Consider the following 22,808-nt stretch of genomic DNA (forward strand, 5'->3'; position numbering starts at 1 on the left):
GGTTGCCTTGGCGACAGAGATCCCCGACTACAACCAGATGACCTTGCCGCTGGGAGGGGGTCACACAGCCACAGCCGCCCAGATGAGACATTTCTGCCGCAGCTACGAGTTCCAGTTGCCCACGCAGCCCCCCTCCATGTCCCCTCCCCTCCCACCCCCCTCCACTGTGCATTTCTCCACTCTAGGCCCCGGGGGGCGCCACGTCTACTGTAACATCCCCATGACCCTCCTGAACGGACAGGTGAGAGACACTCTGGGTTCACTTGAGCATTTACTGTGCTGCTGAATAGTTTGTGGCATCAAACATCTGCAATGTTTCTCCTTTTTCTCTTGTTTTTGTGCTCTGGAAGTTGAAACACATTAAAAATAAACCCCTCCCCCCTCTCTTTTTCTCAGGGGTTCAGAGCAGATCACTGGGGAAGAAGAGGTCTGTTTTGATGAAAGAAAACTTAGAGAGAATATAGTTTCTATCATCCCATCTCAGATATTCATTTTTTTTCTGACAGACTGGGAAATTAGACAACTGTCACATAGGAGAAATGAAGCACCATCGTCTAAAGTACCTGTGACAACTCTTATAGAATGCAGCTCCTGTTTTCCCGTATTCAGAAATCCTCCAGCAGCTCAAAGAGTTGAATCTTATGTTGCCTCAAAAGGGGTACATGGTGTTTTTCTGGTGTGCCTTTTTAGAGTCCCTATGACAACAACAGCAAGAGTAAAAGTCAAACACGCTCTTCTTTACTCTTGATCTTGGCTCTGTAGCATGCAAGCCGTTCACACCCAAGCTCCTAAGAACAACTTAGTTTTCCCCAAATGCGTTTTTGAGGAGCTCAGTTTTAGTTCAGCAGCAGATTTAACATCATCTCATCTTTTTCCTGGTGTTTACTTTCTTTGAGAGGCTGATTCCTCTCTGAGCTCATTACCGCCGCTGTGTTTTGGGACATCTTGAACAGAATCATTACCACGCTAGAAAGGTTTGAAAGATTAGACCAATATGGATTCACTTCCTGGAAGCACCTAACAAAACAAATTTGCTTTATAGGAACTTGCTGCAATAATGTGGATATGTATATTATGGATTTAATATCCAGTAGATTCTGTGTGCGCGCCCCGTGTCTGTGTGTGTGCGTCTCCTCCCAGCGCTCAGGTTTCCTCCCATAGGCCAAAGACATGGAGGTTAAGTGTATTGGAAACTCTATATAGCTCATAGGTGTGAATGGCAACGAGTGGAGAGTGTGTGTGTGTGTGTGTGTGTGTGTGTGTGTGTGTGTGTGTGTGTGTGTGTGTGTGTGTGTGTGTGTGCGCGTGTGCGTGTGTGCGTGTGCGTATGTGTGTGTCAGCAGGCCTCTCACACCAATCGATGCTGGTGAAGGCTCCAGCCCCCTTGCAGCTTTGCGCAGGATAAGTGTGTGTAGAGACGGATGGATGGAAGGATGAGTGGGTGGATGGATGGATGGAAGAATGGAAATTGATGATGTTGTTATTGTGATTCTAGAATGGCACATCAGGAGAACATCTAAAATTCCTTGTGGCTAAATCTCACTGATCAACAGATGAAGTGCTAACCCATTAAAGAGACTCTGCATATGAATCCACCACTATAATCCTCTTTTGTTTGCCTTTTTAATCCATTCTGAACCAGAAATACTTGACTGTTTTGTGAGAAAACATCACACTATTAGTCACATTTCCTTCTTACGTTGCTGTAGCTTCATGCTCCTGTGTGTGTTGCGGCTGCTAACGGCTGCTGTGTGCTGTATTTGCAGGTGGCTCAGAGCAGTACGCTGGGGAAGAAGCCCGAGCTGCACCTCAACAGCAACTTCGTACCACTAACCAGCAGAGAACTAAGCTCTGACATCTGGTAGACGGACCTGCTCGACTAAGTCCGGATTACAGACCGGCATACAAACTGCTCATCGCCGGCGTCCGACACGGGGGTAGACTGGTTGATCGACTGGTTTTCACTTGGTTCTGAGACTGTGTACAGACTTGGTGTCCCTCTGGTTTTCAGGAGAGACTGGTTCTACAGACTTGGTTTTGGGGTCATGTCCCCCTCTGGCTGTGAACAAGAGACTGGTGAAGCCTTGGATTCACAGTGACTGGGATAATGGCGTCAGACTGCTGATAGACTGGATCCTGCTGATTCAGATTTCACGTTTCTTTCTGGACTCGCTGACTGATTCAAACTGGTACAAATGAGTCCTCGGGATGGAACACTGAAATGGACGCATGAGTAACTTCTGGACAGGGATGAACATGTGGATGTAACAAAGTGGGAAAGTCCGACCGAATGTCTGGTGCATGAGCGTGGAATAGGAAGTTGGTTCTTGGAGGTGACGTCTGAAAAAAGATTGATTTCTCAGAGTAGCAGTCTGTACGCACACCAGCAGAATGCCTGATAAATCAGTCCAACTGTTTTAACGCCGAAACCATAGTACACAAGTAGTTATAAGTGGGAATGGTGGTCAGTCTCATACCTAGCTGAGGTTTCAGAACTCCAGCCTGCCTGTGCACTAGGTGGCACGTCACTGAACAACTTTAAAGCAATGATCTTGGAAAACCAGTCCACCTTAACACAACAAGTCAACCTCTTGAAGAAGTGATCCACTCTGAGCTGCCTGTGCTTGGCTCTTAGCAGCTGTCTTGGTTGACTTAATAAACAGATTACAGCACCAATATGGAGATGTACCTAGAGAGGTGTGAGGCAGAATTACTGACCATGATTACACAGAAAGCACAATGCGCTGGTATCAATGGGATTTGGCTGGTTGTTTAAACTGACTGAACTGGGATGGTGCTAAAATGAATGAAGGGAATTGGAAACCAGTCAGCTCATCACCGTTGTAACCCAGTTATCAGTGTCACATGAGGGGAAAGTGGCCGAGAGATGACGCATCAATGTTTACCACCAGGCTACAGACGTAAAGGACTTGGCTTTTTCTATTTGCATGACCACCAATTTAGATAAAAATACATAAAGAAGCATAGATAAAAGAATAAATGACACAATCATTTGTCGCAGACCTCTTTTAATATGGAGGAGAATAACTGTCTTACGTTGGTATATTTGTTTTCTGTCCTGCCATGATGAAAACGTCGAAACTGAAAAAGGGAAAAGGAGGAACGTGTCCCTCCAAAAACATCACTCTGGATTCTTTTATTATTATTATTTATTTTTAATTGATTTTAATCCGAAAAGTTCTATATACCAGATGTTGTTTTTAATGTTTGCCGTGTTACAATAATCTCTGTACAGCTTTCATGACTCCTGCATAGATTTACACATGACAGTGATTTACTCCCTGCAAACTCTGTTCACAGGCATGGATGGATGAGTGGATGGATGGATGAGTGGATGGATGGATGGATCAGTCCTCCAAAGTGACTTCACTGCATCAACATCTGGACTTCAGCAGGACCAGACCACATTCTTCTTTGTGAGCTTTAAAGAAAACATAATATCCAAGCAACGTGAATAATGTTTTGACTTTACACAGAGGTACCTGTCATTGTCTTATTAGAACCAATGAACTTTGGATATTTGAGATTGTTTGATACAATAATTATTTGAGTTGTTATATTCGGTGGCAATATACAGTTTGGTGGTTGTCTTTTTATTTCTGCGAGGTTTCTTTTGGATTATTCTTTGGATATATTGGTTGAAATAATTTAATTGACAGCAAATAAAAGCTATATGAGTTGTTTTATACATATCGGATGTCTGATCCTCTTACACATGATCATGAGCTGCCAGATCTGCTTTCTGTTTCTTCTCCCCTTCCCTCTTCCTCTTTTTCCCTCCTCAACCACTTCCAGCCAACTGTCATCTATCTCTTCTCCCTCCGCACCCTCTCCTTCTCATCTAGTTCCTCAATTCCTGTCTGCCTCCTCTTCGTCTCTAATAATTCTGCTGGGTGCACTGCCAGCACTGTAAAAGCCTCTGATCACGCCGCCGTGCTTACTCACTAAAAAACAGTTTCACACTCTGCTGCTATCTGCTAATCTGAGTTGAACAGGATTGGGCCTGGGGCTGCCAACAGCTCCAGTCGGGGGTAAAAACTAAAGATATTTACATTTTAGCCATGAAGTGTAAACTCCTGAGACACAACAGTGAACTGAATCGGCATTTATTAACCAGTCTTTGTGTGTAAAGTCATTTTTAAAAGAATTGAAGGCCTAATATGTCATTTTAAGAACAGTTGGTTGAATCAAATTCATCTCGAAGGGATATATTATGTATATTATTTATTATACATACTCTGTAATGCTCAGCTCTGAATAATAATGACCTCTGAACTTGATGCCAGACGGGGCATCTGGGTAACTTGACTCTACGCTGCTGTTTCTCATAGCCTATAGCTACTTTGTATCACTGCGAGAGAGAGTTGCCATAACAGCTATGAGGTGAAGCGCTAACACGCTGGGTCATGTTTCTGTAGCTCCACTAAACAGCCTCAGTACAGCAGAGGGTTTCACAGTGTTTACGTGACTAACCAGCTATCAGATGGACCTAATCGTTCGATTTAATAGATTAAATCCACTCAATGGTGGATTATTCACTAGCTGCTTGTGGGAGCTTAGCCAAATGTAACTTAATCATCTACAAGTGAGACGTTTATCACCCTTAGCAACATTCCACTGATATAATGTTTTATTTTTTAACAACGTACACCCACTTTCTCCACGTGTGTGGGGCCCAAGACATTCCGCTGCCTGCTCAGGGTCCCATGCTGTGGTTGAGACCATACCAGGACTCATTTTCCCAGCTTGTTATAGGTAATTCATACTAAATTCATATACTGTTAATATATACGTTTTTACTAAGTATTCCATGTTAAATTATTTCTTCATTTGGTAATGTGATGGCCCCACCCACTCTGCTTGGTTGCCTCCTGGTTTGTGCTTGTTTCCTCTTGTCAGGAGATGAGTCAGCTGAGAGGAGGCGGAAGAGGAGGAGGAGGAGTCTCTTTAACATGGCCTGATCTCACACTCTCTCCCTACTTCTCCATGGGCACTTGGTTTGTTTTGTTTTTTTGTTTTTATTGAAGCAAACATTGAATATGGCATTGCGCATACAGTCATCTTTTATATAGAAAGAGGGGAAAGAGGAGAGAGAGAGAAAGAAGGAAGGTTGTATTATCACTACTATTGTTGTTGTTAAACTTTACAGGTAGACCCTGAGGTAGAGTGCAAGTAGATTGGAATTGCAATTATGTCATATACATATGACATAAACACAGTTTTTACAGGATGATTTCAAACAGCAATGTAGGCTACAAGGTAGGTACAAATCACATCATAGGTTGTGATAGAGAGAGAGACAGAGAGAGAGAGGAGAGAAACAGCAACCTTATGTATTTCTCCCTCCTTTGTCTCCAGTTCATGACAGGTAAGAAGCCGTTTAATGAGCAAGATAATGTAGTGCCAGTGTGTGATATTAGCGGGGATGGCCCATAGATCTGCCACAGCCCAAAAGTCTGAAAAACGTCTCATTGGAATAGAAGTTGCGACGGTAAGCTATCCCGAAAACCAATACACATTATGCGCAATCTGGGTTGTTGGAGTTCAGTGACTTTACCAGTTTAAGGCTCTTGACCAAGGAAGGTTCCTGAAAATGTTCCTGCAGTGCAAAAGACTCCTATAACCCCTTTACTGTAGTATAATGTGCGGGATGCAGGCACGTGTCAGACGTATCATCCCTCCAAGCTTCATCAACATAAGTGATGATGTAGTAGATAATTTCACCTTTAACTGTCTCAAATTTTGACATTGAGTTTAAGTTCACCCTTCAGGCCAGGTGATATTTTACAAATGTCACTGTGTTTTATAAGTGATAAAAGGCATTATGCCTCCCCGATGAGTTGAAATCAGACCAGCTGTGACTGAGGGAGAAACACAGATATAAATCTTGAAGGACAGACAAAGGCGCCTAAACCATAGCACTCTAGAACTCGACCACCACTCTAGAAGAATTACGTTAAATGGCCAAAGGGGGGGTGCTCTAATTGCAGCTGAAGCCAGTATTTGTCAATGATTGTTTTTTGGTGTGTGTGTGTGTGTGTGTGTGTGTGTGTGGGGGGGGGGGGGGGGGGCGGGGGGGGGGGGGGGTGAAGGTGAAGAAGGTGAAAACTGAAACTTTGCACATTCTTGCTGGGAGGTGCCCTTTACAGCTCGTGACAGATCGAAACAAACACATTAACAGGAGAAGTAGCAGCACCACAACTCGTGCTCGCTGCCAATAATGACTTCTACAAAGTTGCTGTGCAGTTGAGCTCTGGGATGGTTCAAGGATTTGTTTCAAAGCCAAACATAGGCCTCCTCAATTGTGCGGAATACGTTTTCTGATGTAATATCTACGGTAGAAAGAGCTAAAGCTATGGAGGGCCACTCAGAAGAGAACATACCTCCACCAAAGCTGTCTTGTTCCCAGGGTTTTTTACTGGCCCTAAAGAGCACAAGAGGATCCAGATTAGTCTAAACTCAGTGCCTTCCTCAAACATTCTTCCCTGTGCATGTTAATCATTGGTCATCTCTCCCTGGTGTTTGAGTAGGTATTGTATTCTGGGTGACTAACAGATGGTCAACCTCGCACTTTGTCCAATCAATATTTCATACACTCTGTTGCTCCTGCAGTCACATATATATATGGACGAACGATTCCAGTCAAAAATCAAGAGTCATTGTATTATGTTGAAAACATTCGTCAGACAGTCAAGTTATTTATATACTCCATAAAACATCTGCTTTGCTCTCCCACGCTGCTGTGGGCTGCAGGAGAACGATGAGACACCGCAAAGCTGGTTTCATATGGGAACTACACCACTTTCAGACATTCATTCAAATGTACTGCTTTCAGACATTCATTCAAATGTACTGCTTATGAGGAGTCCTCTTCAGCATGTGGAGACATCTATGTGAAGGCTGTCTGTAGATTGTGCTGTGCAGAGGACAGTTTATGATTATGACATCATCTCAACCCCTCCCCTTTTAATGCTGCAACTCACCAAGATACTTCCTCATGTTGAATGTTAAGCTGTGTTGGTTGTATCTTTTTTGGAAGAAGTCTGGTTGTAGCTTTAAGTATGTTGGACACAGTACAGGAATATAAATAAAGTAGCAAAGGTCAAAGTGTGGGAACAGCAGAATTACAATCTGAGGACTGAGACTGCAGAGAACATTCTGAAATGGAAACTTAAAAGGGAACAAATGGAGATCATAAATGGCGCTTGGCTGTTTTCACTTGTGCCTCCCAGCAGTACACACACAGCAACATTCTCAGGGTGTTGGGCAATAGCCTCTGCCCTATAACGAGAGCTGTGGCACATGTGGCTTGGTATTCCCAGGCCCCCTCCTCTGCAGAGCACTGTGACTCTATAAAAACCTCAACCGGGGATCAACAAAACTATAAACAGTGATAATTACATTAGGAAAAATAAATAAAACTTCATATGTCACAGGAAATGGCCACATAATCCAATCCAGAAGGAATCAGCGCTGTATCACAGGAAATTACTCGGGACGTCCCGCCCAGCTGTCTGCTTGAGACCGGCTAAATGAATAATTTAATGTGCGACTCACGGAGAAGAGCAGCACATGAAAGTCGCCATTAAGGCACAACGCAGTGATGGCTGGCGATGATGTCACTGGCATATCTCAGGAGCAGGTTGCACATCGGGCCAAATAGTGTGAATATTACACACGGGGCTGTGAAACCACCATCAGGCGGGTCAAAAGTCAAGGGTCCCCGATTAGGTTTCCTGCCTTTGTTTAGTTTTCCCACCAGGTGAAGAGCGGAGCGTCCACCTGAGCGTTGAGGGGCTTGTGAACACCTCCAGGTTGTACACACAATCCTGTAGAAGCTTGGCTCTGTTTCTGTTTTAGAGTTGTGTGTCCTCATAGTGGGGTCGCTTGGTGTGTGTGTGCGCGTGTGCCATGCCTGGAGAGGATTTACTTGAGAAAGAAAAGCAGACATCACATCTGACACACCGGATTACTGGCACAAAGACTTCCTGATAAGACCTTCCCACTGTAAACAAGCGGAAACAGAGAGAGAGAGAGCCGGAGAGGGGGAGAGAGGCACACCCAAAGAGAGGGGGGGTGGGGGCCAGAGAGAGAGAGAGAGACAGAGAGAGATAGAGAGAGGCAGAGAGAGAGAGAGACGCATCCTGCCGGTGGTGTCGGGTTACACACCTGTAGAATGCACTTTGTTGATATTAAATAAAGACGGCAGACGTTTCATGTCTCCGCTCTCTCTGTGTCTTGCATGCCTCCTCTTTCTCTGTGTCTTTTCATGCCTGTGCCCGTTCAGTCGCATTGGTTCCATAAAGTTCTCGTCCAGCCGCTGGCCGGAGGCGGCGTCATGATCGAGCTCGGAGAAGGAGCGAGGCAGCGGGGTCGCACCTCCACGGAGAGCCGCTCCAGGTACGGAGCTTCGAATAACATATACACACAGAAAACACACTCACATACACACACACACACACGCGATTCAGGTTATTATGTGGAACACGGGTCCGGTTATGGTTATGGTGTGTTTCCTGTGTGTACAAGTATTAAGAGCCGTTAACGTTTTTTAAATTGACAGTAAAGAAAAATTGTAGGGCATTCCTTAGTGACACGTTTAATATTATAAATGGAAAGTGTGTGTGTGTGTGTGTGTGTGTGTGTGTGAAGCTGAACAATAATAGTAAATGTTCAGCTTCATTAACTATTATTTGTATGTTGTGTAAAATAATTGTGCGAGGAGGGAGGTCAGGGGTCAGGAATCAACTTTTGATGAAAGTTAAAAAGAAAGAAAGAAAGAAAGAAAGAAAGAAAGAATAATCCAGGCCAGGTGTTATGTTGGTTTTCTCCGAGGCTTTCAGATCTGGTGTCTGCACTGATAACACTATCATACAGAAACACTCACATACAGAGCCAAGGCTGTTTCTGATGCCCCTGTATGCCCATGTAAATTAAGGCAAATATGTTAACAGAGCAGAACACAGCAGAAACGTGTCACTCAGCATAGATGAGGGGAAATGGCACCACAGTATAACCGTCATTTCAGAGCTGCTAGTGCCAAGATCTGAAAGGTAATTTCCTCTATAATGACTCATCACTTTGTGTGGATAATACTTTGACAATGTGTTCACAGTGGGGTTTTTTTTATTTGAGCAACCGCACATTTGTTTACATATCCAAATGTATAATATTTAGCAGTACATTTTCCCACAAGTCGTAACACTCTCTCTCTCTCTCTCTCTCTCTCTCTCTCTCTCTCTCTCTGGGCGAGTGTGTTTGGGGGAGTGCTCGTGTGTCTGGTGGGAAGTAGGCCTGGGCTTCGATTCACTTCTACTGCCAAATACAAACGACAATGTAGACTTGACAGCAACATCCTCTTTTTGTGCAGCTGAGCGGTAGCTGAGCGGTAGCGAGCTGTACCTGCCTTCAGCTTTGAGAAGCGGCTTTCTGCCTTTGGAAAATGCTGGAGAGCTCTGCATCCAAAGGGTGAGTCTTCCATTTTATCAAGCTTATTCAGGAGGACACATGCTTGCTTCCCATGAATGATGATAAGAAAGTGAAATCGTCTGGATCAGATGTCTTTGTGGAGGTTTTTCAGGATGGAACAGGATTTAAACCGTGGTAGTACTTTCCAGGAAATGTAGAGCTGGTGTCAGTGTATCCTAACAAATGTGTCTTATAAGTGCTTCATAGAAAGGAATGTTCCGCTCTGGATAATATCATCTTAATCTTTTTCTTTTGTTTTGCAATTTGTTTTTATTGAGGCAAACATTGAATATGGCATTGCGCATACAGTTGTAGGATATTTTGGAGATCATCTTTTATATCGAAAGAGGGGAAAGAGGAGAGAGAGAGAGAGAGAGAGAGAAGGAGGGAAGGTTGTATTATCACTACTATTGTTTAAACTTTATACGTAGCCCCTGAGGTAGCCTTACCCTGGCACTAACCCAAAACGAAACTAAAGCAACGAGAGGACATCCCGCCCAGAAATATCATCTTAAACTCTGTTGACAACAGAGTGTGTTACCCTGCTGGGGAGAGTGAACAGGTTGTTACTGTGAATGAAAGAGTAACAAGTGAGTATCTGCAAACAGATCTTTGTGTTCTTGTGTTTGTTTGTTGCTGTGTTTTTAAGGTTTTTTTCTAAAGGCACACAAACGTAACACACGCTGCTCTGGAGTGCTGCTCTGTTGTTAGGTTTAATCTGACACGGTTCTTCCTCAATCTTATCCTTTTCTGACAGTACTAACTCAGGCAGGTGTATTAGAAGTATAAAATACCTCATAGCCCTGTGACTTAAATTGGATGTAAGCGTGATGTGACTGTGCCGTTGGTCTTGTGCAAGGCGTGTGTTGAAACCAAGCTTTCAATAATGCATAAGAAAAGCCATAACATACCACCAAACCATTACGTCAAACTATTAGTCACTTCCAGTAACACAAAGGCCGCGACAGACAGGAAGACTGTTGCGCGCGTTTCTTGTGACTGTTTACAATCTTTCTTACATTCTAAGTATTTAGTACATTACTCTGTTTTTTAATGTATTTGTGCTCTGCATAAGTTAACGCAGGAATAATGTGTGAAACAATAATAAGAATAACTTCAAGAAAACATTACAGAGAGCTGTACAACTTCCAACTCAGAACAACAATGAAGTGTTTTTTTAAGTGTTTCCTCTGATGCAGTAGTTAAATAATAAGCACTGCCGTGGGACAACAACATTCATGAATGTTTTAAAAATAGGGAACTTTGTAGAACAATGACTTGACGACATCATACAGCAGTTTTATCTTTGTCTTTGGAGAAGCAGATTTGTTATTTAGAGCAATATTTGTATCATTTTGACTACAGTGGGCTCACAGTCTACAGGGAAGCTTTTTAAGCTAATAGAGTAGCCCGTATATCATTATGTGCTGTGCGTGTGTTAACTATTCATCAAACATTTCTCAAAAAAGTCTGTAGTCATTGCAGCGAACCCATCAGTTCGTAGTTGTGGTTTTTGATGGATTCAAATGCTAATGTGTTGCCAAACAGTTACCCATAAATCACGGCTAATGATGGTTGCCTACCTCGCCGGCAAGGAAGAGGCAATAAAGTGCTTCCTCATTAAGAAAGGCCATCATCAGTGCGGTAATGGATGTTAAAGTGCTTCTAACAGTCAAGGGGCTTTAAAGATCTCGATTCTTTTTTCCTTTTGTCTCAGCAGTGAAAAGTCTATGTGGTCCAGAGTGAGACGGTGGTGTCCGGGTGTTTTGGTGCTGTTTGTCTTCATTGGGACCTTAACGTTAAAACCTTCAAGCCCCAACCTATGGGGGTATGTGCACTATTTGAGGACAACAGCATTGTCAGCCAAGTATAGCAATGACTCCGGCAATGTAAGTACATTTATTGGCCGGTCATGTTTACACTAACTGCCCATAGTGCCTCTGAAGTGTGTGCCACTGTTTGAACTTAGACAATACAAACTTTAACTGCTTGATGTTGCACTTTTCTCACATAAAGGATTTTATTGCAGCAATAGACATTATTCTGTTTCTATTCATCACATCAATCACAATATGTGTGACTTCCTGCACCCTAATAGTTGTCACACGCTGCTTATGGACAAACTAAAGTGATGTTTCAAATCCTATCCTAAAAAAGAATGAGACCTAAGTTATCAATAGATCCTATTCTGAAATGTTGACTGTGAGAAGAGAGAGACTTTTCACCTCAGTTTACAGTAAAAGAGGTTCACCTCCGCCTTCTAGTAACAGAAAGTGAAAAGCTAAAACAATGAGACCAAATAACACACAGCTGTAACTCTGCCTGCACAGATGTCACCAGGTGTCCTTCCTGTATTACAGCACTTCATCGCGCCATATCCCCACAGTTACCATTTCATACTAGACGAACCGGATAGATGTCAGCAGCAGAAGCCGTTCCTGGTTCTCATGGTTCCAGTGGCGCCTCAGAACAAGGAGGCCCGCGATGCAATCCGCAGCACCTGGGGGAAAGAAACCACAATCATGGGCAAGGTGGTCAGCGTCTACTTCTTGCTGGGACAGGGCAAAGAGGGACACGGGACAGAGGAACAGGGGAGTGGATCTCATTTTAATATCTTTTTAATTGTTTTCACACGCTTTGTAAGCAGGATTACATAAAGTCCTAAATGGATTTGGATGAAATTAGGAGGAAGGTTGGGGTGTGTCCCAGGGGAGAAGCCTATTGTTACTATAGTCAATACCTTGTTTTTAATAAGATACTGATCTTATTAAAAACAAAGTATGAGCTCTGATTACTGCCCGTCTACTTCAATACTGTTTCATCTAGATTTTCAATTTGTACGTGTGGTTCAGAGTGAACAACCCACCTTCACTTCTTTTTCCTTGCCGTTCACAGAAAGAATATAGGTCAACAAGAAAGAGCTGCAGGTGCAGAGGGAAAGGACTGAAGTTTTAACAAAATGCACTACAAAGAGCTTTCAGGGGGTTTGACTGTGTTGCATACTTAGTTTAATTAGTGTCTGTGCTACTGATATCTACGTGTCTGTATTGTGTCTGAAAGCATTGAGAGAATGAACTCGCCTCTGTCTCTTTCTAGGTGTTACAGGAGAGCCAGGAACATCATGATCTTCTCCAAAGTGACTTTGTGGACAGCTACATGAACCTCACCATTAAAACTATGGTCATGTTCGAGTGGCTCACCTCCCGTTGCTCCAACGCCGGCTTTGCCATGAAAATTGACTCGGACATGTTTCTCAATGTCCACCAACTTATGGAGTTGCTGTTGAAAGCCCCCAATCAACTCTACATAACAGGATTGGTGGTGAGAGGCGCTTTTGCTCTTCGAGACCCAAACTCAAAGTGGTTTATGCCTGTAGAGGTTTTCCCCGATGTCCAGTACCCACCTTATCTACTGGGAATGGGCTATGTCTTCTCACTGGATTTACCCAAAAAGATAATAGAGGTATCTGCACATGTAAAAGCAGTTTATATTGAGGACGTATACGTGGGATTGTGTTTGAGATATTCAGGAATCCAACCGACAGATCCTCCAAGTGGTTATTTGTTTAAGGCAGCCTTGCCTCATTACCTATCTAACTGTTACTGGACCTCTGTCATAACAACGATACTGGACAGCCCAAAACAGCTTCTGTATTCATGGGAAACGTATCAGACTCAAAAAAATGGCTGTTAAACACAGCCAGATGAAAGTAACGAGTCTAGTTACTTGAGCACTTGAACAAGATGGTGAAATGGAATGGGTTCATTTTGAAATTACAAGATGTAAGAATCTGTTTATATCAAGATAATACTGTGCCTCTGCCTTACAAAATCAGGAACTTCTAAATGTTCAGCCTTCATGGACTGCAGTCGACCACAGTACTGTGTAACCTGCAGTACTACGGTTACTCTGCCACTCTTTATCATTTACTGCGTTTTACCAGGACTGATACTGTGAAAGTCAAACATTTTCAGGCAAAATGTATTTATATTTTTTTATGTTTGTAAAGATTATTGAGTAAAAATGACCAAAAGATTTAATATGTGGCCCACCCACTGCTCCACTGGCGTAGGTGTAGGGAAAACAATCATGCACTGGAGGATAAGACGTGGCCACCCGGGTCCAGGGTTAACAAGATTAGCACAGATATATTGTCAGATGCTGGATAAAGATGTGCCTACATTTTACATTAAATTTCTGCATAGGTCAACTTCTGACTTCAGTATTGTGCTGTGAGCAGGAGCTGCACACTGCAAATGAAATGTGATGTGCAATTAACTTGCTTTGCTGTTGAATTGTTGAAATTGCAAAAGTAGATGGGAGGATGTCTAACTTCTAAAACATGATTATGTGAACATGCAACACATACATGTATCCATTTACACACTGGTTAGAGACACCCACTCACTGAATGCTTATCTCACACACTGCGAATGAAGGCTCAGTTTGGTCTGGTGCGGCATAAATAAATATATATACGACAAAGATATTTTAAACTTCTACTCTTCAGAGCAGCACTAATGCAAAGGTTAACAGGGTTGTTTTATAGCAAGATAGTTTGTTTTGTGTTTTAGTTTCCATCTTTCCGTCATTCTCGTAACCAGGACGGGTCAACGATAAAGATGACGTGGGATCGAGTCCAATTACAACAAGACAAGCCTGAGGTATGCACTCTTAGGGACGGCCCTCTGGTGATAAGATGTCATTTAGTTTAAATAACTCAGAGATGAGAGCAAGAAAGAGAAGAATAAGAGAAATCCATTAGTTGACTAAATGGAAACACCCGGACCTTCCTCCTCCTACAAGAGCATTCTGCATCATCATGAAACTGATAAAAGCATTTTGTGGTGGATTGGGCAACATGATGCAAAGTCAAACATGATCATGACTCACTCTGGAGACCCATGCATTAAGATTACTGGCATTCTGTGCCGCAGTGTGTGCTGGAAATTCCCTGGAATATCAAGTTAGACGTTTGGCAGAGTTCTGAAAGCCATTTATTTGCAGTTTGTTGTTGTGCATTACAAATTCATCTGTCCATGCAAAACATATTGATATGATGCCCAGAAATGAGTGGCCTGTAGCCAATAAAGGCCTTTCTATAATTCAACCAATCAATGAGCTGTCTAAGTTTGATGAATGAATGTGACCAATAAAATGCATTTTATGTCGTACACCTTGCAATACTAAAACAAATGAGGATATAAAATGTTTCAATGCTACATCAAACAGATTCATGGTATAATGTGATGGTTTGCTTCAGATGATGCGTCACTGTGCAGTTACTTCTGATATTCATGTATAAATATACTTACATTTTATTTTCCATGCATATTTCCACTAAATATTTGAAACCTTTTTGACACTGACACCCAACAACAATGGCTTTCTCACTTAATCGTTATACGATTGTTTAATTTTTTAAATATTAGTTTATTAGTTTATTAAAGCGGGACTTTACGCTTCAAATGAAGATGATTGATTGGCCACGGGGAGCACTATTGAGCATGTGCAAGCAACTGTTCGCTGATGACTGTAGAGGGCGCTGTAACGTGTCAGGGTCACTAACTCGTACAACACCGGGGGGGTTTCAAGTCTTCAGCACAACCTGAAGGGACTCTTGTGTCCAGATCTAAACCCCGTAAGAGAGAAACGTGACCCCACGCCAGGCGACCGTCTCATCTCTTACATTTCCATCATGATTAACAATCGGATTCCCCGGTCGTTTATCTGGAATGGACCCGGCCGGAATGCTAACTCGTCTAGCTGATGTTACCGGGCGACCAAGCTAGCTAACAGCTTTCTTTGCAGCTTTATCAAAACCATAAGTCATATTGTGTTCACCTATAATTTACTTATTGACTTTGTTGTTTAGTTTGAATTATCGTTATATTGGCGCCACTGCCAGGCCTACCTGTGTGTGCGCCCGGCGTCATTGTGCAGGTGCAGCGGGAAAACAAAGAAAAAGCAGAGAAAACAGCATGATAAGAGGTATGTTCACCTCCACATCATGTTTTTATTATTATACATAATTATTTTAATTAAATTAAATTAAACCTTCTAATCTAAACAAACAAATCATTAAATTAGAAGTCAACCTATTAGCTGTGATAAAAATACATATATGGGAGTGTGTGATTGATGACTGAGGCAGTAACTCAGTCGGTCCGCTTGGGAACCGTAGGGTGGCCGGTTTGAGTCCCTGCCGAGGTGCCCCTGAGCAAGGCACCGGACCCCCAGCTGCTCCCCACTCTATAATAGGTGGTAATGTAATGTAAGTCGCTTTGGATAAAAGCGTCTGCTAAATGATCGTAATGTAATGTACTGCAATGATTGATTGACCTCTGACACAGTTGAACCTCTGGCCTGACTAATGGTCTAACTGTCCAACTGACATCAGGCTGTGCAAAACACAAGCTCCAGAAGTGACAGAGGAGTTCTCTCTATGTTGTTATTTTATAATGTTTAGAACAATTTGTCAAATTTATTCAACAAAACAAGGTGGCAACATTACTGGTTAAATAGAAATGCTTAAACATTCGTGGTTCACTATGTGGGGGTGATGATGGCAGGCCGGGTTTCCTGCATCAGTCTGTGATGTCGTCGGCTTGTAAGGGAAAAGAAACACACTGCTGGATGTTCTGTGTGCTGTGAAACATAATGAATCCTCACACTGCAGGCAGAAACCACACAGTGTGAACCACATCCAGACGTGCCTACTGTCCCCTCTGATACGCACCGCTTTCCCCCCCAAATAATGTCTTCTTGGCAGCAGGATAAATGTGTATTGTATCCTAATTAACATTAATATGAAGTTTGTGAGCTGCTGCGCTGTGTGTGTTCACCGTGATGTCTTTAATCACGTTGGAATCTCTCGCCTTGTTTGTTGCTAGATTTATTACCGCTGACTTTTATTTGCATTGCGTGTTTTGAGTTTTAGAGAGATGTTATTACTTTGTTGTCCCCCAGTTCACTTTTCAGTCTGCACCTCTCCGTTTCTCCTCAGTGTTTCCTCCTCTTTCCTTATCTCGTTCGTCTCCCTCTCTTTTAATGCTCCCTCTACCTCCTCCTGTTTTCTCGATCCTATCAGCATCACTGAGGTAAAACGGTGACACGCAGGCAGTTTCACACGTCTGATTTGAAAGTGTTTTGTGAGAAATTGGATAATGAAAGCATTTTTTGTAGACCGTTACACACACATGGAAAACGAAGCAGAAAGACAAACACAAACCTTGAAACACCCAAACACACCCACAGACTGTGCCCACCCACTCCTGAAATTCCGACCTCGAAAGTGACTGAAGCAGTGGTGCTGCTGCTGCTGCTGGGGGTTTCTGATATGAGGTCATCACTCTGACATGGGTAATTTGCAAACATGAAAAACAGCGCTATCTTGTGGAAAGCAGGCGAATTACAATATAGACGTCATGGGAAGAAGAAGAAGATGATGATGATGATTTCTCTCTCTCTCTTTTTAAAGGTTTATGCTTATTTGTAAGACCAGATAGAGTTGTCTTTTACCAACAGGAAATATCCTCTGTTGCAAAAGAATAGATGTGCTTCAGCAGTTCGGATTGACTGATAACTTCTGAGCTTCATGCACGCGCTCAGGTTCCAGAGGCACCCAGGGGTCTGATAAACTAGCCAAACGTTGGTGATTATGTAGTTGATGGCTGCTACCTATGATCGTGTCTTTGAACCACTACAGCACACACCCTGCTCATAGGCTTTCCCCTCTTCAGTCTCATGCTTTAGCTGCTTTAGCTGATACCAGGAGGGTTCTTTTGGATGGTCCAAGAAAAGAACTACACAGCTTAACACTTAATCTTGTCAGGCAGGTGCTCCACTGAGAGTGTGTGTATATCCAGGGTTACTGGCCTCCAAACCCAACGAGCTCCCAGGCTTCTTCTCAGGCTTCCCCACAAGCCCCAACTCATTTCAGTTATAATGCATATTTCATTATTTTTCCAATCCATTTAATCCGTCAAAATGAGAATAGGAGGTCTGAAGTAACGGCTTGACTTCTAGTTCTCAGCCAACCTGCATTCTAAAGAGGGAAACGTTATAAATCTGTGCTCTGCCTCCGGGGCTCTTTGGGACAGAGTCTTATCCAGAGAGAGTCTGAGATCTAATGCCAATGTTTGTGTGGAAAGAATTTAGAACGGCCCTGCCTAAGGATTTTCCATGAGGAAATATGAAGAGACAGGAGGGCAGCGGAGGCAGATACACAGATACTCTGTGCTGCTCACCAATTAGAACCACTGCTGAATATGAGGATAATGAGGTAATGCTGTTGACATTTTACATTGATTTATAGCTTGCGGGTCCAATAGAGCAGAGTGTGGTCGGTCCAGAGCCTCACACACATTCCTCTGAGTTTAGCTGCGGCCTCCAACTTCTGTTTGAAGGAATGACTTATACTTATTTTACATGAATGTATTTTTCTTTGTGTGTGTGTTTCCTGTTCACTGAGACTCATCTGTTTTCACCGACACTTCCTTTGTCTCTAGAGTCATGAGTCAGACAGTAAGAAGATGAGCTGTCATTTCAATTCAGCAGTAACAGTCACAGCAGCAGCAAAAGACAGAGAGATATATATTTTTAAAGCTGATGCAGCTTTTACCCTGTGAGTACAGTATCTTCAATATCCTCAAGGTCTGAATAACTGTGATGTGTTTGCAGCTCTGCAGGTCACAGCTGCTTACACTCAGTCTCTAAACATGACAGAAACACACTGATTACAAGAGGGAGATGTGTTTGCATGTAAACATCTTGTCAGTAGAACGTGTGGCAATTCTGTCGCTGATGCATCTAAACTGTTCATTATTCGTGTCATTATTTTATCGTATCGTGTATTTATTATATTTAGGGACATGGCTGATGTGGCGTCATTGACCGTTTGATTCAAAACTGTCAGTCACAAAGACGAGCCTAGAGTCATGTTTTTATTTGTTTTTAGAGACTTGTAGGTGGATAAATTAAGCACTGAAATATATGGATTCTGCCTCTAATGTGTAGTAACAGCATCATGGTCTCATAGTTCAGGCCTGTAGTGTTTTCTGCAGTACAGCTTCATTGGTTTGTATTTTCCAGTAGATGGAGTGTGGTATGGGGACTAAAGATCTTCAGATGGATTGAGGAATTGCCAGACCAAAATCAAATAGTATTGGTGCGTTGTGTTACTGGCAACTTCCTTCTCTTACCTCGCTTTGACAAGAGCTTTCAACCCTCGTTCTCTGACTGTCCCACTCAACTTCCTCCTCTTTACAAACGTTATATTAATGCTGCCTGACATCAGATTGTCACCACTTGACCTTTTCCACCATGTCCTCTGTCCCAGATCTTAGGTCCTCTCTGGTCTGTCTCTGAAATGTTGAGCAAATAGCTGCAAGAGGATGAGGAGGAGGAGGAGGAGGAGGGTGCGTAAACAACTTATCCAATGGCCTTGGTGTTAATGCAGCACATACACTGTGTTTTCAGTTATCTGGGTTATTGCCAGGACAGTTGAGACCTGTACAGACTGTGCTTATGAGCTGGGAGAGGCAGAACTCTGTATTCAAACCCGGCACAGCACAGCATGTGCTCACTGACCTCCTTCAGCTGTGGCTAAACAGAGGGACCACAAAGAAACAAACCAAGAAAACTAAACAAGTGTGACATGGGTGAACAATGACAGGGGAAGAGAGAAACGGAAAGACACTTCTAGTATTAGTCCTTATCCTTAGAAGATGCTCAGTGATGAAGGTGCACATCTCCTTGACGTCCTCCAGTGGGTGCTTCTGCCCCCTGCCACGTCTCTTCATCCCTTCTGACAGAACCAGAGTGACACCAACGCCTTGCACAGAAGAGCCTCAACAGCCAGAGGACGGTCCATTCCTCCCTCTTCTCCCTCCTGCTCCTCAGCCTCTGACCTTTACAGCTTCGTCACTGTTCACTAAAACTAATGGTTACGAAACCTGTCCACAATGAGCTCCAATGTGTCACACACACATATCAACGCACACATTTCAGGAAGTGGTTTAGGGATGTTGAAACCTTGAATTCCTAATGGCTCTCATAACACAGCCTACAGCGCGTATTATACCTCTATTACCTCTACCTACAGTACGTCTACACCTCCACACACTGCTGCTTAAAGAGAGAAAGAGTGGAGAAATAAATGACAAACGGAGAGAGAGAGAGAGAGAGAGAGAGAGAGAGGATCAGTGTGGTAATTTCTTATTCGATTGTTTGTCAGAATGTTGTCTTGTTTAGCTTGGATACGAGTCCAGCAAAGTCATACTGTGTGCGTGCGTGTGTGTGTGTGTGTGTTTGAGTTTGAGTGTGTATGTGTAGGCAGCTGACCCTGGTGTGAACAGGGCCACTGTGTGAGACCACAGAGAGACCATTCTTTCCTTCAACACACACACACACACACACACACTCTCCATCCTCTATCCCCCCTTGCTCTGACTCTTAAACCCCTCGTTTTGTCAAATACACTAACACACATACAGAAAGAGAGAGAGAGAGAGAGAGAGAGAAGGCAAACGTGTCATCACTTTCTCTCTTTTTACTACACTGACACCTACGGACATAACTCTAAAATAGTCTAAGTCTCTCCGACGCGCGCGCGCACACACACACGCGCGTGTGTGCGTAGTGAGTGTGTCCCACCACATAATAAGCATTATTTCACCATGCTGACTGTGAGTCACAGTTCAGTCAGGAGACTGGAATGTGGAGCTCCAATCCCTCCAATCCACGTTCTGCTTCATAAACCACAGTTGTGTAGGTAAAACTAATCAATAATCTAAATATAAGTGTTGGGAGAACAGATACACAGAGGGCTGAATCAGTCACGAGTCATTAAAGTGAAGCATGAGTCATTGTTCTGCTCCTTTCCGTTAAGAAGCGACATTAAATGTTAATTTACTGTGAATGTTGTCTGCTTACAAGCTTTTTGTTTTCCACTGTGTAGGGACAAATGAGCTTTTTATTCAATTTACACGACAAACCTTTCTGTGCTAGTTTTAACAATCTGAATTCTCATCTCGCTGCTGCTGCTGCTAAAACCCACTTTATGTTTGTTTAATCAATAGCATTTTGAAGGGAAGAGATGCCAGGAGATCCGCTGAGTCGAGCTGCTGCCCCTCATCCAATGTTTGTTTGAGTATTACAATATTTTGTGTTAATGACCGCTGTGCTTTAGAGGCTCATGCCACTGCGTAAAGAGAGACTTTCATAATTCACATTTTTAAAACCTCTGCACATCTTGCTTTGAAATTTAATATTTAGGTTAGTCAAGGAAAGTTTTGCAAAGTTTCACAACCTAGTAATTGGTTCATATTGCTGAAAGATAGATAGATAGATAGATAGATAGATAGATAGATAGATAGATAGATAGATAGATAGATAGATAGATAGATAGGTAGATTGAGTGTGTGTGTAAAGAAGAGGTCTCTCGTCGTTTTCCGGTGTTAACTTGACGTCAAGTTTCCTGTATTTCGCATCTTCTTGCTTTTTCTGCAGCGTCTAATAACCGATTGCAACCGGAAACGGTGTGGTTTTAACTCCAGAATAAAGGCTTAAAAGTTGTGGGCTGAGGGCAGATCAGATGTTATCGTGAGATATTCTGTTGATTACAGCAGCGTAGGAGACAGGACAAGAGGTGCGTGCAACATATAGCAGAGTGATAAGTAAGATTAAATCTCGAGAGTGCACACAACAAATACTACGATTATATAATAGTGCAGAAGTAAAATCAAATCCTGTATGGTATCTCTGTTCACATGTGTTCATGAATACTGGTGAATGAATAATTATAGGTTAAGCTGAAACTAATGAAACTGTAGTGGTAGGAGCAATATACGTAAGGAAACGGTTATTCATTTGTTAGACGATAAGGCGTTCCCTATGTGTTTTGTTTTTGGAGCACATTGGACTCTATAATCATCTCTTGTACAATATAAATTCGTACTTTTGTTGTTCTAGTTTAAAACGGTTTTATTTTGAAGTCCCTCGACGGAAGCGGATCGTTTTACGCTTCCTAGCTTGACGCTGCGAGCCAAACTTCAGAATGGACGCGACAAGAAGAAAAAATCCGTTAGTTAGTCTGAGGAGAAACTGACTGTCCATGTCGCGTCAACAAACATCAAGCTGCTGACAACACTTTTGACAGCAATGTCGAGAGAAAACACAACTCGGAGTTTGGACAGTATAGACCTCGCTGCTTTAAGAGTGAGTAGACAAAGTGGGAATCTGTGTTGTTTTTTTAATGAAGTGTTTGGGATAAATATGTTGCGGCGTGGCGACAAAAGTTTCAAGCTCGTTCTTTACTTGTAGAAGCAAAGGAAAAAAAGCAATATCCAGTATAAAGTCGACACCCGCTGTATTAAACATTAAAGCAACTTTTCTCGTCAAAGACTGGGAGTGTAGAGTTCAGATTGGATGTTTTCTGTCTGCAGTGTGTCCTGTGTGCTGTTGCGTTCACTGGCTTCAGTGTTTACACGGGATTTTCCTTTTGGCTGACTTGCTGAAAACTTTAACGTGCAAACATGCAACAAGTAGTCGACACCAAAATACGCCAGTGAAGCGAGTATGAATCCTCTCCTTGCGATTTTAATTGGTTCAAAACTCGACACATAAAAGCAATCAAAGTTGGTGGCAGTTTCCTGTTTTGACCTAATTCGGATAATTAAGGCTCAATAAAGAGTTCCCAGGGACAATTAAACGCCACTTTATTTGTGCCATTAGGCGTCAGGCTGCTACTATGTTTGTTCTTTGATACTGAACAATTCTCAAGTGTTAATTATTTTATCCTTTGTGGAGACACACAGACAGAATAGAGGATTTTCCTGAACATTTCCTCGCTACTTTCTGGTTTATTTCACATTTTGATCCACATTTCCAGTCCCACTTCCTCACTCCTCCTCCAAGTTTAAATCTGTATTGTTTATCCCCATTTGTCCTCAACACCGAGTTTATAAAACAATTTCAAGCAATTTCCTTTGGCACAGACAAGATGAAAACAATGGAATGTACCGTTTTGATACAGATTACATTCTGTCTGCTCTTATCTCATCATCTCTGCTTTTTCTGGTCAACATCTTTCCTTTCTTTTCTCATTTTCTTGCACATTTTATGTTTATTTTTCCTGCAGGACCCAGCAGGAATCTTTGAGTTGGTGGAGGTAGTTGGCAATGGAACCTACGGCCAAGTCTACAAGGTGAGAAGGTCAACTGTTATATTTTGTTTCTGTTCACACACACGCAGACACACACACACACACACTCTCTCGGACACGTTGCCATAACAATGTTCCTGTTCAATCTCTGCAC

The 22,808-nt window shown here is 42.7% G+C and overlaps 3 protein-coding genes across 14 annotated transcripts in view; all 3 read left to right on the forward strand.

Moving 5' to 3' along the window:
* Positions 1–3,673, forward strand: part of il1rapl2 (interleukin 1 receptor accessory protein-like 2) — a 79,600-nt gene extending 75,927 nt beyond the window's left edge. The window contains exons 14-15 of the mRNA XM_076143437.1: positions 2–241; positions 1,767–3,673. Of these exons, the coding sequence (XP_075999552.1) occupies positions 2–241; positions 1,767–1,865 (339 nt within the window). The 3' untranslated portion in view covers positions 1,866–3,673. The remainder of the gene's footprint in view (position 1; positions 242–1,766) is intronic.
* Positions 3,674–8,121: 4,448 nt separating this feature from the next.
* LOC142992882 (beta-1,3-galactosyltransferase 2-like) lies at positions 8,122–13,775 on the forward strand. Of its 7 annotated transcripts, none has more exons than XM_076143420.1 (5): positions 8,122–8,421; positions 9,392–9,489; positions 11,207–11,378; positions 11,820–12,078; positions 12,584–13,775. In XM_076143420.1, exons 2-5 carry the CDS (start codon positions 9,464–9,466, stop codon positions 13,180–13,182), a joined length of 1,056 nt encoding a protein of 351 aa, XP_075999535.1. In that variant the 5' UTR covers positions 8,122–8,421; positions 9,392–9,463; the 3' UTR covers positions 13,183–13,775. The 7 variants fall into 7 exon arrangements, with proteins under 7 accessions (XP_075999535.1, XP_075999538.1, XP_075999536.1 ...); XM_076143423.1 differs by having other exon boundaries at positions 11,210–11,378; XM_076143421.1 differs by lacking the exon at positions 8,122–8,421 and adding an exon at positions 8,987–9,074.
* A 7,747-nt stretch (positions 13,776–21,522) lies between these two features.
* The window catches only part of LOC142992850 (mitogen-activated protein kinase kinase kinase kinase 4-like), a 38,859-nt gene continuing 37,573 nt past the window's right edge, over positions 21,523–22,808 (forward strand). For all 6 annotated transcript variants that reach the window (XM_076143366.1, XM_076143369.1, XM_076143370.1 and 3 more), the window contains exons 1-2: positions 21,523–21,708; positions 22,631–22,696. In XM_076143366.1, the coding sequence (XP_075999481.1) occupies positions 21,652–21,708; positions 22,631–22,696 (123 nt within the window). In that variant the 5' untranslated portion in view covers positions 21,523–21,651. The remainder of the gene's footprint in view (positions 21,709–22,630; positions 22,697–22,808) is intronic.

This window comes from Genypterus blacodes, unplaced genomic scaffold (assembly GCF_046128005.1).
Source record: "Genypterus blacodes isolate CSIRO-AG114 ecotype Tasmania unplaced genomic scaffold, CSIRO-AGI_Gbla_v1 ptg000024l_1, whole genome shotgun sequence".
Taxonomy (NCBI): domain Eukaryota; kingdom Metazoa; phylum Chordata; class Actinopteri; order Ophidiiformes; family Ophidiidae; genus Genypterus; species Genypterus blacodes.

Excerpts from the sequence above, each read along its gene's own strand:
- LOC142992882 (XM_076143420.1), top strand. The coding sequence starts at position 9,464 with ATGCTGGAGAGCTCTGCATCCAAAGG. Across the intron at positions 11,379-11,819 it reads ATAGCAATGACTCCGGCAAT|ATGTCACCAGGTGTCCTTCC; the intron begins GTAAGTACATTT and ends CTGCCTGCACAG. Across the intron at positions 12,079-12,583 it reads GGGACACGGGACAGAGGAAC|AGGTGTTACAGGAGAGCCAG; the intron begins AGGGGAGTGGAT and ends CTGTCTCTTTCT.